This window comes from Salmo trutta, chromosome 1, assembly GCF_901001165.1.
Source record: "Salmo trutta chromosome 1, fSalTru1.1, whole genome shotgun sequence".
Taxonomy (NCBI): Eukaryota; Metazoa; Chordata; class Actinopteri; order Salmoniformes; family Salmonidae; genus Salmo; species Salmo trutta.
The window spans coordinates 8,809,217-8,823,353 of record NC_042957.1 but is presented as its reverse complement, the minus strand read 5'-3'; the positions used below and the strand labels follow the sequence as shown (position 1 = coordinate 8,823,353).

Below are 14,137 nucleotides of genomic sequence, written 5' to 3'. Positions count from 1 at the left end.
GAAGTGAGCATAAATATAGTGCGACTTGAGTTCTTTGTCATGTACTTACTGTAAAGGTCCACCAATCCGTTCTGATCAGTATGCTTCTTGGTAAAGCTGCCTGTCCCTGATCAGTTCACTAAATGTGTCGTTAAAACGGTCTGACGCACCCTGAGTGATCTAGAGAAACACACAGTCACTGACTTCTCACTGCCAATGAAGATCAAAAAGAAACACACTGCTCACCTTGTTTTAGATTCCACATAGGGAGACGTTCACATGTCTAAGTACGGCTGTGTGGTCATTTTCCAGACACAACACTTGATCCACAGAATATTTATAGTGTGTGTGTGCTGTGCGTACACGTTCATGTCGTATGTATGTGTGTGTCTCTCCTCCCTCCACATCTCACCTTTCTCCTCTCCATCTTCAGTATGGAGGGATCCATCGTGCGTCTGCCTGAGGTGATAGCCCTGAAGAAGCGCTACAAGGCCTTTCTCTACCTGGACGAGGCCCACAGCATCGGGGCACTAGGACCTCGCGGTGGAGGGGTGGTCGACTACTTTGGTCTGGACCCCAAAGATGTTGACATCATGATGGGAACGTTTACTAAGAGCTTTGGTGCTGCTGGAGGGTATATCGGAGGAAGAAGGGTGAGTCGGCTGTCTGACAGAGGTTAAAGGTCAGGGGAGGTCATTATGGGAGTATTTACCAAGAGCTTTAGTGCTGCTGGAGGATAGATCGGAGGAAAGAAAGTGAGCCGGCTGTCTCCAAAGGCAGAAACCTGACTTCCAGCTTTTTTCCTCATGTTCCCATTCCATTAAGTGAATGCATACTAAACTAGGAAGTATGGCTAAGCAACTCCAAAAGATCTGCGATTAGGAGAAATGTTCTTGGCGGGGTGCCAAGACCTCTGAAGCAACACTCAGTGCTGGAAACACCAAAACATTCAGTTACAACAGAGCTAGGTGCAGGGGTCCCTCCCTTGTAACACTGAAACTGCCCTGGGTGTTCATACACAGATCATCGCCACTGACATGAGTCATGTATATTATGAGTCCAAGCCTTTCATCTTTTCAGGGATGGTTACTGATAGTTTACTGAAAAAGTTTCGGTGTGGTGGTTTCGTCATCAACAGGACAACCCGGTTTCATCATTGCCCAATGATATGAGACATTTCCCACAGTACTTAGTGAAACCAGATTTCCATGGCTCAGTTGGAGCATGTTTGATTTCTGAATAGATCCCATACTGTCTACATTAGAATGACAATGGTCTCTTCTCTTCCCCCATAGGAGTTGATAGACTACCTGCGGTCCCACTCCCACAGTGCTATCTACGCCACCTCCATGTCCCCTCCTGTGTCCCAACAGATCATCACTTCTATGAAGATTATCATGGGGGAGGACGGTACCAGTCTGGGTGAGTTTACACAGCCAGCCTCCCTCAGCTGGGAGGAAACACACTGTATAGCTGAAACTAGTTAGTATCCCAAATCCTGCAATCAGTAACACTTTACCCCTGTTTTATATGTACACTGAACAAAAATATTAATGCAACATGTAAAGTGTTGGTCCCATGTTTCATGAGCTGAAATAAAATATCCCAGAAATGTTCCATACACACAAAAAGCTTATTTCTCTCAAATTTTGTGCACAAATTTGTTTACATCCCTGTTAGTGAGCATTTCTCCTTTGCCAAGATAATCTATCCACCTGACAGGTGTGGCATATCAACAAGCTAATTTAACAACATGATCATTACACAGGTGCACCTTGCGCTGAGGACAATAAAAGGCCACTCTTAAATGTGCTGTTTTGTCACACAACACAATATCACAGATGTCTCAGGTTTTGAGGGAGTTTGCAATTGGCATGCTGACTGCAGGAGTGTCCTCCAGAGCTGTTTCCAGATAATTTAATGTTCATTTCTCCACCACAAGCTGCCTCAAACTTCATTTTCGGAGAATTTGTCAGTACGTACAACTGGCCTCACAGCCGCAGACCACGTGTACTCATGCCAGCCCAGGACCTCAACATCCGGCTTCTTGACCTGAGGGATCGTCAGGGAGGGGTGCTGAGGAGTATTTATGTCTGAAATAAAACCCTTTTGTGGGGAAAAACTCATTCTGATTGGCTGGGCCTGGCTCCACAGTGGGTGGGCCTATGCCCTCCCAGGCTCACCCATGGCTGCGCCCCTGCCCAGTCATGTGAAATCCATAGATTAGGGCCAAATTAATTTATTTCAATTCACTGATTTCTTTAAATGATCTCTAATTCAGCAAAATATTTGAAATTGTTGCATTTATATTTTGGTTCAGTATACTGTACATGCAGTGCATTCGGAAAGTATTCAGACCCCTTGACTTTTTCCACATTTTGTTACATTACAGCCTTATTCTAAAATGGATTTATTTTAAAAAATCCTCATCAATCAACACACAATACCCCAAAATGACAAAGCGTAAACAGTTTATTAAAAATCAACAGAAATACCTTATTTACATAAGTATTCAGACCCTTCTCTATGAGACTCAATTGAGCTCAGGTGCATCCTGTTTCCATTGATCATCCATGAGACGTTTCTACATCTTGATTGGAGTCCACCTGTGGTAAATTCAATTGATTGGGCATGATTTGAAAAGGCACACACCTGTCTATATAATGTCCCACAGTTGACAGTGCATGTCAGATTAAAAACCAAGCCATGATTGTGTTGAGGTACAGTTCTGGGGAAGGGTACCAAAACATTTCTGCAGCATTGAAGGTCCTCAAGAACACAGTGGCCTTCATCATTCTTAAGTGGAAGAAGTTTGGAACCACCAAGACTCTTCCTAGAGCTGGCTGCCCGGCCAAACTGAGCAATCAGGGGAGAAGGGCCTTGGTCCAGGAGGTGACCAAGAACCCAGTGGTCACTCTAACAGAGCTCCAGAGTTCCTCTGTGGAGATGGGAGAACCTTCCAGAAGGACAACCATCTCTGCAGCACTGTACCAATCAGGCCTTTATGGTTGAATGGCCAGAGGGAAGCCACTCCTCACTAAAAGGCACATGGCAGCCCCTTGCCGTTTGCCAATTGTGACCTAAAGACTCTCAGACCATGAGAAACAAGATTCTCTGGTCTGATGAAACCAAGATTGAACTCTTTGGACTGAATGCCAAGCGTCACGTCTGGAGGAAACCTGGCACCATCCCTATGGTGAAGCATGGTGGTGGCAGCATCATGCTGTGGTGATGTTTTTCAGTGGCAGGGACTGGGAGACCAGTCAGGATCGAGGGAAAGATGAACAGAGAAAAGTACAGAGAGATCCTTGATGAAAACCTGCTCCAGAGTGCTCAGGACCTCAGACTGGGGGCGAAGGTTCACCTTCCAACAGGACAACAACCCTAAGCACACAGCAAGCAATGCAGGAGTGGCTTCGGGACTAGTCTCTGAATGTCCTTGAGTGGCCCAGCAAGAGTCCGGACTTGAACCCGATCGAAGATCTCTGGAGAGACCTGAAAATAGCTGTGCAGCAACGCTCCCCATCCATCCTGACAGAGCTTGAGAGGATCTGCAGAGAAGAATAGGAGAAACTCCCCAAATACAGGTGTGCCCCAGAAGACTCGAGGCTGTAATCGCTGCCAATAGTGCTTCAACAAAGTACTGAGTAAATAGTCTGAATACTTATGTAAATGTGATATTTATATTTTTTATTTATAATAAATTAGCAAAGCTGGGGCCAGTTGTACTGTTAGAGGGGCCAGTTACATTAGACATTATTGTTGTCATATCGTTTTCTTCACTGCATTGCAGGCATTAGCAGGCAAAAGACCATGTTCATAATGCAGATGCATGTGGTACGATACTGTTGTGTTCCGCCTAAAGCCTTCTCTAGAAAATGTGTGGGTTAAATTAGTGTTCCGAGTTGCCACTGTCTAATAATGGATGTAAAAAAAATTGCACTGATTGCACTGCCCCCCCCCCCCCCCCCCCCCCAAGAACCGCTAGTGTGCAATTTAACCAATTTTAGAACAAGGCTGTAACAACAAAATGTGGAAAAAGTCAAGGGGTCTGAATACTTTAACGAATGCACTGTATCTACCTCAACTACTCCTGAACATTAACTACGGTATTGGCACTGACCCTGTACAACCTGAAAAACCTGATTCTTTCATCAATACTTAATCATCAGGAGTTGAATCTGGTCCAAAAGGTTGATGATGATGACGGCTATACACAAGGTTTTCACTTGCGTTAGGCGGTGCCTGGTACTGCAGTGTCATTACCACCAGTAACCACAAGGTGGCAGTACAGACCTGGAAAGCATTACTGACTTGTGACTAACTTTATTGATTCTTGCTCACAGAAAAACTGAAGGAAAAACACAGTTTACATTGATAAAAAATTATGCACTTAAAATACAATTAGCTGTGTGTGGATTCTTCCAAACTAAAACTTAACACAAATATAACATTCAATAGCTGTTGAGTCCTCTGGTTGAACTGTACTTTTAAACTAGTGAAAGTTGGGTCTCCTGTCTGGTCCTACTGTAGAACACAATCTCCTCTCTTCAACCTGAGTGCTGTCATAAGGTGCAGTGGAGTTGACGGTCACTCCTACACACACTGTACAGCAAACATCTGGAACCAGCTCAGCCCATCCAGAGTGTATCTATCCCCCTCTCAGTAGCACCAGGCTGGGTTAAAACCTCCAGTCAGTCCCCTGCTTCCCTCAGGGCTCTGAGTGATTGAAGCCTGGAAATGGCTGATCCCACAGTCTTGACCTAATCACTTGATAGTTTTCTCAGGAAAGAGGAATGTTCAAAGCCTCATATGTGTTTGAAATTCAAGCCTTTGAAGTTACTGCCATGGCTAGGTTGCTAGGGGAGGTAGTGAGGCTAGGTTGCTAGGGGAGGTAGTGAGGCTAGGTTGCTAGGGGAGGTAGTGAGGCTAGGTTGCTAGGGGAGGTAGTGAGGCTAGGTTGCTAGGGGAGGTAGTGTTGACTGCCAGAATGACTGACTGGGTTTCACATCTCGGGGAACTAACACGAGTCTTCAGATCTCAAGTTTCCCCATCATACTCTCCATTACACAACCAGAATTACTTTCTCTGGTTTGTAGCTCAAATCAATTGTCTGCATAGGACAGACAACTAAAATGCATATTTCATATCTGGATGGGACGGGGAACAGTTCGTTTCATATCTGGATGGGACGGGGAACAGTTCATTTCATATCTGGATGGGACGGGAAACAGTTTATTTCATATCTGGATGGGACGGGGAACAGTTTATTTCATATCTGGATGGGACGGGGAACAGTTTATTTCATATCTGGATGGGACGGGGAACAGTTTACTTCATATCTGGATGGGACGGGGAACAGTTTACTTCATATCTGGATGGGACGGGGAACAGTTTATTTCATATCTGGATGGGACGGGGAACAGTTTACTTCATATCTGGATGGAACGGGGAACAGTTTACTTCATATCTGGATGGAACGGGGAACAGTTTACTTCATATCTGGATGGGACGGGGAACAGTTTACTTCATATCTGGATGGGACGGGGAACAGTTTACTTCATATCTGGATGGGACGGGGAACAGTTTACTTCATATCTGGATGGGACGGGGAACAGTTTACTTCATATCTGGATGGGACGGGGAACAGTTTACTTCATATCTGGATGGGACGGGGAACGGTTTGTTTCATATCTGGATGGGACATCCAGTCAGGACATCAATTTAAAAGGAATGTGAAACAAGTGGAAAGGATTCCCTCCTGAGAATATCCCCCTCTTTTTTTTCAGCTTATGTCACTCTTCAGTTCTCAGAGAATGGTTTTGAATTCCTGGGCTCAAGAAGAAAAAAAAATGTCTGTGTGAATTGAATATCAGACTTGTTGTGTATTGGGTATCTTTGAAGCTGTATGTTTCTGTCTTTCAAAATGAAATGGCAGATTCTGGTCTGGAGCTTTTTTCTCATGTTGCTGAAGTCACAGCAACACCTGTACCCACTACCCACTACCCAGGCCTAGTGAACAGGCAGGTACGAGGGTCTAAGGCCTAAATCAAATCAAATGTGTTTATAAAGCCCTTCTTACATCAGCTGATATATCAAAGTGCTGTACAGAAACCCAGCCTAAAACCAAACAGCAAGCAATGCAGGTGTAGAAGCATGGTGGCTAGGAAAAACTCAGTAGAAAGGCCAAAACCTAGGAAGAAACCTAGAGAGGAACCAGGCTATGAGGGGTGGCCAGTCCTCTTCTGGCTGTGCCGGGTGGAGATTATAACAGCACATGGCCAAGATGTTCAAATGTTCATAAATGACCAGCATGGTCAAATGATAATAATCATAGTAGTTGTCGAGGGTGCAACAAGTCAGTAACACAAGAGTAAGTGTCAGTTGGCTTTTTCATAGCCGATCTTTGAGAGTATCTCTACCGCTCCTGCTGTCTCTAGAGAGTTGAAAACAGCAGGTCTGGGACAGGTAGCACGTCCGGTGAACAGGTCAGGCTTCCAGCAGGTCTGGGACAGGTAGAACGTCCTGTGAACAGGTCAGGGTTCCATAGCCGCAGGCAGAACAGTTGGAACTGGAGCAGCAGCACGGCCAGGTGAACTGGGGACAGCAAGGAGTCATCAGGCCAGGTAGTCCTGAGGCATGGTCCTAGGGCTCAGGTCCTCTGAAAGAGAGAATTAGAGAGAGCATATTTAAATTCACACAGGACACCGGAAAAGACAAGAGAAATACTCCAGATGTGACAGACTGACCCTAGCCCCCCGACACAAACTACTGCAGCATAAATACTGGAGGCTGAGACAGGAGGGGTCAGGAGACACTGTGGCCCCATCCGATGAAACCCCCGGACAGGGCCAAACAGGTAGGATATAACCCCACCCACTTTGCCAAAGCACAGCCCCCACACCATTGGAGGGATATCTCCAACCACCAACCTACCATCCCGAGACAAGACGAGTATAGCCCACAAAGATCTCCGCCACGGAGAGGTCGCCCGCGTGCCAGCTTGTTTCTGCTCTCTTGCCAGCTCCTCATGGAATTGACAATGGAGTAGGAGCAAACTAAAACCCGTCAGGGAGGGGCTGGAATACAGGGTGTGAGCAACAGTCCTTTAGAGGGTGTGGTTTAACAGGTTTACTAATGGGTTTACAGGTTAATGGATTAAATGGAGAATGGTTTAACAGGTTTACTAATGGGTTTACAGGTTAATGGATTAAATAGAGAATGCTTTCATTGTGTTTCCAGGTGGGGTTCGTCTGAAGCAGCTGTCAGAGAACACTACGTACTTCAGGAGGAAACTCAGAGAGATGGGCTTCATCATCTATGGCAACGATGACTCTCCTGTCGTACCCATGATGCTCTACATGCCCGCCAAGATAGGGTAGGTCTGGTAACAGCTAGTTAGAGATGTTTACCAGAACACATACTAAACACCAAGAGAGTGTAGGTTTTATCAGTCCACCGCGTAACCTCTTGGTCAACTCACCCAGTTTTAGAGTAAATCACCACGGTGACATGATCCGATTGCTTCTGTTCACTTTTCTCTGACACGATCAACATGGCATTCCTCAGTCAGTCACAGAATAAGCAGATTGTTCACACAGTGGTCACATGGTCTCTAACCCCGCTCTCTGATTGGTTTTCTCTCAGGGCGTTCGGTAGGGAGATGTTGAAGAGGAACATTGGGACGGTGGTGGTTGGCTTCCCGGCCACGCCCATCATAGAGTCCAGGGCCAGGTTCTGTGTGTCTGCTGCCCACACCAGAGATATTTTAGACACGGTGAGTCAACCAATCACGGACTAGAGTCAAAGGACTCCTCCCCCTCCCCATGGCGTCATCTCTATCTGCATCTTTCTGGTTCTTTTGTCCTGTCTGTCTGTCTGTCTCACTCAATAGGATATTTTGTCTGTCAGTCTCACTAGTTATATTCTATTCAACTCTCTGTGATGTTAGTATAGGATGGAAGGAGAAGAAACTGCATTTGAGTATTGAGATGCACCTCAAGTCTCTGGTCCTAGAATTGGGTCCAGTTCAATTGATGGGAATGGTTATGGTTGGTAAGTTGTATGTCAATTGTTAGAATGTATGGTGAAGACTTTATTTGTCCCTTGAGACAACAGCATCATCCTTTTAATAGCTGAACGAATCCCTCCACATCTCTTCAAAGCAGTGGGAGTGACTGACACTTTCCCAGTATTGAATCAGTCAAGCCTGGCTTCTGACTTTCATGGCTGATGTGCTGCAGGTGTGGAGGACAGGAAAGGCATTTCAATATGTGCTTTATTACAGAGGGTGAGAGGGTTCAGAAAATATTTTTCTTTCAAATACTTAAACTGGGCTCAATAGAGCTTGCCTGGTGCAATGGAACCAACAATCGTCCCATAATTACCAACCCCACCCATCTGGTACACCCAGGCAGGTTCCATCATATGTACAACATGTTTTGGAAGAACACCTATTATTAGAACCCAGGTGTGGGTGGGAGTGACTTGGAAGGATGACAGCACAGGCCGTTACTATGGTGGAGCAGCGAGCTCAGACACTTTTATTTAGGAGTGTTGTCTGTCCAAGGACAGTCCATCTTTTTGATGAGTGGGTCAACACTGTTTTTAATGGTCCGCTTCACTTGTTGAAATGTATGAAGACACTTTTTCCTCTCTTTACTCTCTTTACTAAGTTCAGAGAAGGTATGAAAAAAAGAAAGTGGAGATAGATTGTTTCCAGGTGGGTTGCGGACTGATGGTATTGCAGGACAGATAAAGTCTCCTGAGGTAAGTGGTGTAGTTTTAGCTCAGGTTGTGTATTCTTTGTTCACCCTTACGCAAATGGCCCCCATTTCTCTTCACTAACAATTTCATCAGGTGAATTTCAGGGTTCAGCAACCCTCACATTGCTGTGAGAGAAACACCTCCCCCATCTCAATCTCCTGGATCCGCAGGAAATACTCCTGGTTCTAATGTTCACAACATGCTGCTGTTTAGTAGCTTCTCATTTCTCCACAGTGGAGGATCCTGCTTCTGAGACCAAATGGAATCCATCCAGCTCTCTCATACTGTTGTTGAGAAGCTTCTCATTTCTCCACAGTGGAGGATCCTGCTTCTGAGACCAAATGGAATCTATCCAGCTCTCTCTCATACTGTTGCTGATGTTGAGTAGATTCTCATTTCTCCACAGTGGAGGATCCTGCTTCTGAGACCAAATGGAATCCATCCAGCTCTCTCTCATACTGTTGTTGATGTTTAGTAGCTTCTCATCATTCTACGTGTTGTTTAATCTTCTCTCCTGTCTTCCCCAGGCGTTGGAGGCCATCAGTGAGGTAGGAGATGTATTACAGCTGAAGTATTCTAGACACCAGAGACGTCCTCATCTCCCCTCCTCCCTGGATTCATGGTCCTCTGAGGACAGTCTGCTCCAGGAGCCCAGCCACGTCAAGCCTTCTGTCATGTAACTAACTGAAACGCCTACACTGATGTAGGGTCAAGTTGCCTCTAGATGCTGATCTTGTGTCAGTTTAGTATTTTTCCCCACTAATAGTTAGTGTTAGAACTGGGGGATGGAAAGCTGATCCTAGATCTTGTACCTAAGTGAAACTTCACCAGGTCTGAAAAGTCACCATGGTCTCATGTGCCCGTAGGGTTTTCTTACTGTATCTTAACTTATTGTGACCTCATTTTTTTGAGTTTGTACCTAAATGATGAGTCTTAAATATGTCTGTGTGCATTATGGGGTCTTCCAATGGAATAATAACAAGATTACATTTAACATTTTAGTAATTTAGCAGACTCTCTTATCCAGAGCCACTTACTGGAGCACCTTGCTCAACGGCACACTGACAGCTTTTCACTGATTCGGCTCGGGGATTCGAACCAGCGACCTTTAGCTTACGGGCCCAACACTTTAAACCAGTAGGCTACCTGCTGCGGTTCTTAAAGGTATTTTCAGCTTTTAAGATAAGAGGGTGTAATCAAGGGTTCTGAAACCTGGAACGTTTTAATATTCAAATATACAGTACCACTTGTTTGGTTATACCAATGGTTGGTTACTGGCAGGAGTTATGTAACAGACAAAGTAAATAAATAATATCTATCATTCCTTACATTATTAGAGCCCTGTTGGTATGGGTAAAATCCCCCCCCCCCCACCTAAATATAGGCCTATGTATCACATGGGGTACATCAAGTGTCAACCTTATTTTTTTATTTTATTTAACTTAAACCTTTCCACTCTAATCAGTGTTTTATACTTGAATATTGTCACTGGGTCCTTTCTCTTACCAAATCTATGTATTGTACATTATCTACTGTTTATACTGTAAATTAACATGTGAAATCTTCTTTGACTTAACATCGTAGCTAGTCACCAATCACAGAGCTGCTTTCCATGAGTAGTCCTAGCTCTCTCTGTAATCTACATATCACACCTGGCTCATGTTCATTAGAGCACATCTCAGCCAAAACAAGCATTTCTTATTGGACAGGCCCTGGTAGTCCCTCCCAGTTTCAGTTAGTCTTGTTCCATTTTGTGCCTAATGAACACGACCTTGTTCTAAAAAGATCCGTTGAGATATTTAGAGTAGTAGGGGAAATCACTTTGTAGTGCTGACATGTTGTGAAGATTTTATTTTCTATCATTTTTTTCAGTCTTTAATATTTAGTGTTCTTTACACCTGTACTGGAATAACTTGAACTCATATGTCTTAAACATTTGGAACAGCTCTAGTCTTTAACATAGCTGAAGATTCTCTAATACTGCTGTAGGGTGAATAAGAGCCAGGTCGTGTTATGTGTGTTTCTTAGGATCGGTTTCCTGGAATAAAACAATATATTTCAATGGAGATTCTTGCCTTCATCTGTGTCCGGGAAACTGACCCTTACTGAAGAGACATGTGAAGTGAATATCTAACTGTATGTCTTAACCTAAGTGCTTCTTCTATTATTAATGAATCCAGCGCTGATGTCTTCTTCCTGAGCAATGACACGCTGGGTGTAATGTAACCACACTGTCTATCTGTATGTATGAAGATGCTGCATCCTAACCATGCTTCTCTGATGTTCAGATATGTCCTTATTCAGAAAACACTTCCTATGGATACCCTCTTCATAAGGTATTAAGTGCATCCATAATGCCTTATGAGCTATGTATAATGCATTATAATGCACAAAATAGGTATAATACAGGAAGTGTTACCCCTTTTTTTATTTATTGCAAATTCCCTATAGTATTTCAATCTGACTTGTTTTGGGGAAGATGTTTCTAATATAGTATCTTTCAGTGGGTGGCAGCTCTAATTATGTTCTACAGCGGTTCTTCTAAATTCCTTTTAAAGTCAGCCATTTCAGGAAATCAAATTTCATGGAATTTCAGTTTGTACTTTTTATGTAAATTCAGAAAACTTTTAGAATTGCAGTTTACCTCCTGAATTGACTTGATTTGTAATGGAATTGACCCCCAGCCCTGTTCCAGAGTAACTATGTAGGTGTGTTTTTAATAACCGACCACATGTCTTCAGTGCTAATACTACTGACGGGCGTTGGAAATGCACAGATGACGTAGCCTCACTGAAACGACAGGCTTGACGGCTGGCTAACGACTGCTTGGTTTGAAGGAAGCGTCTTTTTACCGACGACTGTCTGTCTCACAATGATTCTTCTTATCTGATATGGCATTCCAGAATGAGCTGATTTTGTTTTGGCTGGCTTGTATATTTGTTTTGATTTTAGTTTATTTTGTGTAAATTATACATTTGATTTTCTATGGGTCAACCTATGGGTAATTTCAAGTGTAATATTGTGAGTAGTTAAATATCCGGTTTGTAGTTGAGGTGTGTGAGTGTAGAAATGTATCGAACAGAGCAGAGACTAGCACTGTGATCATTCCACCACTACAAGCTCCTTTTAAACTATCTCTGACATTTTAAAGTGTCTAGAATTGGTTCAGCAGTAAATCTGAAACCTTGTTGGTTCTGCATTGTATTTAGTTCAAGCTGGGTGGGCCCATGTAGTCTCTCTTGGTTCCGAATGGCACTCTTTTTTCCTATAGTGTACTACTTTTAACCAGAGCCTTAGTCAAAAGTAGTGCACTATTTAGGCAATGGGGCACAATTTGGGATGCCTGCTCCGTATCCTGTTCCCATCTCTATTGAGACAAGATGTGATTGCTCATATCCAGCAACAAGATCTCAGGAAGGCTGTTTACATTTCTACAAAGCAAATAACATTTAGCAGCAGATGTAATTAATCACTGCCCCATTTTTAAAGTAAATGTGTTTTTAAAATGAAAAGATAAGTCCTTTGATGTAAAATGACATTGTTTAACCAGCAATGGGAGAGATTTGTGAACTGACCTACTATGTATAAAACCTGTATGTTATCAGGAGGCTTTTACCCTTGGCAAGTTCAATGTTTGGAGATAGTTAGTTAGGGTTGAAAGATAAACCATTTGAGGTTTTTGAAGCAATGGTGTGTGTTAAACCGTGCTGTTGGAAACGGTGCTAAGATTAAATCTGTCTTTGTTTGTATCAAGCTCTTGGTTAGATTTGTCTTTTGGCAAAGGTCTATATACATACGCACGATGTGTAATGTCATCTATCGGAAAGTCTTTACAGAATGAATACCATTAAATGACTTACAACCTGTTTGTATCTTAAAGAAGACATCTCAGATTTATTCTGTTTATTTGTTACACACACTGACCTATAGAGAAATGGATCTATCACTAACACCAACATCTGTATTTCTAATGAAAATGATAGAACGTATGATTGTGTGTATCCTTCTCATTGTTGAATTGAGCAAATATATATATATATGCATCTCTCATTGAAAAAACACCTATTTCCTGTATGATTCAACATTTCCCAATTAACATTTTTACTCCATTCCAAAAATGTCTCCAGTCTTTATGTTCTTTCCTTGAGCTGTTTTTTTTATTATTTTTTTCCCTCCTTCTCTGTTCTGTCTTAACATCTGTGGATATTTATCTATTATTCTGAGAACAAATGTGGTCACGGTCTGTCTAGATGCATTCCACACAGAACTAATTTGTAGTCAATTTGGAACTGTAGAACTCACTGTAGATGTGCCCGCTTTGATGGGGCCAGAAGCCATGCTTTGTTACGATTCTGAATGGCAACAATGCAAGAAGCTGTCATATGGGGAATTGTAGGTTGCTCTTTTCAGCCAGTTTTATCTTGTTCGACAACTCAGACATGCGTCGCATGTGGCAAGGACTACAGACTATCACACACAGTGTGTGCTGGCATCCAGAGTGTGTGCTGACCAGCTTGCAGGCATATTCTCCGCCATCTTCTCAGACCCAATCTAATTTATCTACCGCTCCAACAGATCCATGGAAGATGCCATTTCCATCACTATTCACACGTTCGTAACACATCTAGAGGAGGAACACCTCTTTGAGAATGCTGTTCATTGACTACAGTTCAGCATTCGACACTATTGTTCCCTCCAAGCTCGACACCAAGCTCAGAGCCCTGGGTCTGGACACCACACTCTGCAACTGGTCCTGGACTTCCTGAAGGGCAGACCACAGGCTGTCAGGGTTGGCAACAACACCACACGGACTCTTAATACAGGGTTGGTGACGACACCATGGTTGTAGGCCTGATAACCAGCGATGATGAGTCAGCCTATTGGGAGGAGGTAAGTGAACTGTCATAGTGGTGTCATGACAACAACCTCTCCCTCAATGTCTGCAAAACAAAGGAAGCGGGGGGGGGGGGGGGGGCAATGCCCCGATCTACATCAATAAAGTCACAAGTTTTTAAGTTCTGACCCTTGTTGCGCACCGACAACATCACCACTCTTGTCGAGAGGGTACAACAGCATCTCTACTTCCTAAGGCGGCTGAAGAAATTCAGTATGCCACCCCGGGTCCTCTCCAAATACTACCGCTGCACCATCCCATCCAGGACATCACTGGAACCGTGTTCCCCTCCCATCCGGGACATCACTGGAACCGTGTTCCCCTCCCATCCGGGACATCACTGGAACCGTGTTCCCCTCCCATCCGGGACATCACTGGAACCGTGTTCCCCTCCCATCCGGGACATGAGCTGTTCTCTCCCTTAACCGTCGGGCAGACGCTATCGGAGCATGAGGTCTGATACCAACAGGCTCAGAGACAGTTTCTATCTACAAGCCT

General features: G+C 43.9%; 1 protein-coding gene across 1 annotated transcript in view; it reads left to right on the top strand.

Moving 5' to 3' along the window:
• LOC115157714 (serine palmitoyltransferase 2) overlaps positions 1-12,627 on the top strand; it is a 37,385-nt gene extending 24,758 nt beyond the window's left edge. Inside the window, exons 8-12 of the mRNA XM_029706183.1 lie at positions 413-632; positions 1,275-1,401; positions 7,222-7,357; positions 7,627-7,756; positions 9,273-12,627. Coding sequence (XP_029562043.1) covers positions 413-632; positions 1,275-1,401; positions 7,222-7,357; positions 7,627-7,756; positions 9,273-9,425 — 766 coding nt within the window. The 3' untranslated portion in view covers positions 9,426-12,627. The remainder of the gene's footprint in view (positions 1-412; positions 633-1,274; positions 1,402-7,221; positions 7,358-7,626; positions 7,757-9,272) is intronic.
• The last annotated feature ends 1,510 nt before the right edge of the window (positions 12,628-14,137 follow it).